This window comes from Myotis davidii, unplaced genomic scaffold, assembly GCF_000327345.1.
Source record: "Myotis davidii unplaced genomic scaffold, ASM32734v1 scaffold356, whole genome shotgun sequence".
NCBI classification, from domain to species: domain Eukaryota; kingdom Metazoa; phylum Chordata; class Mammalia; order Chiroptera; family Vespertilionidae; genus Myotis; species Myotis davidii.
Window position 1 is genome coordinate 2,316 of NW_006288188.1, and position 681 is coordinate 2,996.

Consider the following 681-nt stretch of genomic DNA (forward strand, 5'->3'; position numbering starts at 1 on the left):
GATATCAACTGAATTCTCTTGTTTTATTGAAAATGCTCTGGCTCCTCTCCTGTCCCCTAACAATATTAAGATTGTTAGTAGCCTAACCTTAGGTTACTTCTAGATTATGCTGTGCACACTAATGAAAATGCTAAACCACTCTCATATTTGAGTAGTGTTTGTGCATCTAATATATTATATGTAATATGTAATATATTCCTCCAGAGTCTATCCAATTAGCGAAACAGGCAAAATTTTGAATTATTAAGGCTGAATAAAATATTCTTTCTATTGTGAAAAACATAACAGAACACGACTCCAATTGGCTGAGAACTACAAGATTTGTATTTAGTAAGAAGGTATATACATTCCTTTAGATTCACACTTACCTTGTACACTTCTTTCATCATTTCTAGAAGAGGTTTCAGATTGCAGTTATTCTGAGGTGTTTCACCCGAATAAATCATTTGAGCAATGATGGCTGATTTAAGCATCTGGACCAATGTGTTGAGAGAAGACTCTTGCAAAGATGCCCAACACTGCTCTGAGGGATGCAAAATCAGCCATGATAAATATATACTCCTCTGCACCCCCTAAAAAATACTCCCTCAGTTTCTACTGGGTTCTTTAATGTGAGAAATAGATATTTTCCATTTCTGATTACAAAACCCATAAAATATGTTTTCTAAGGATATCACCCTG

General features: G+C 34.7%; 1 protein-coding gene across 1 annotated transcript in view; it reads right to left on the reverse strand.

Moving 5' to 3' along the window:
* Positions 1 to 368: 368 nt before the first annotated feature.
* Positions 369 to 681, reverse strand: part of LOC102765870 (E3 ISG15--protein ligase HERC5) — a gene marked incomplete at its 3' end in the record, with an annotated part of 19,851 nt that continues 19,538 nt past the window's right edge. Inside the window, exon 9 of the mRNA XM_015561520.1 lies at positions 369 to 523. Coding sequence (XP_015417006.1) covers positions 369 to 523 — 155 coding nt within the window. The remainder of the gene's footprint in view (positions 524 to 681) is intronic.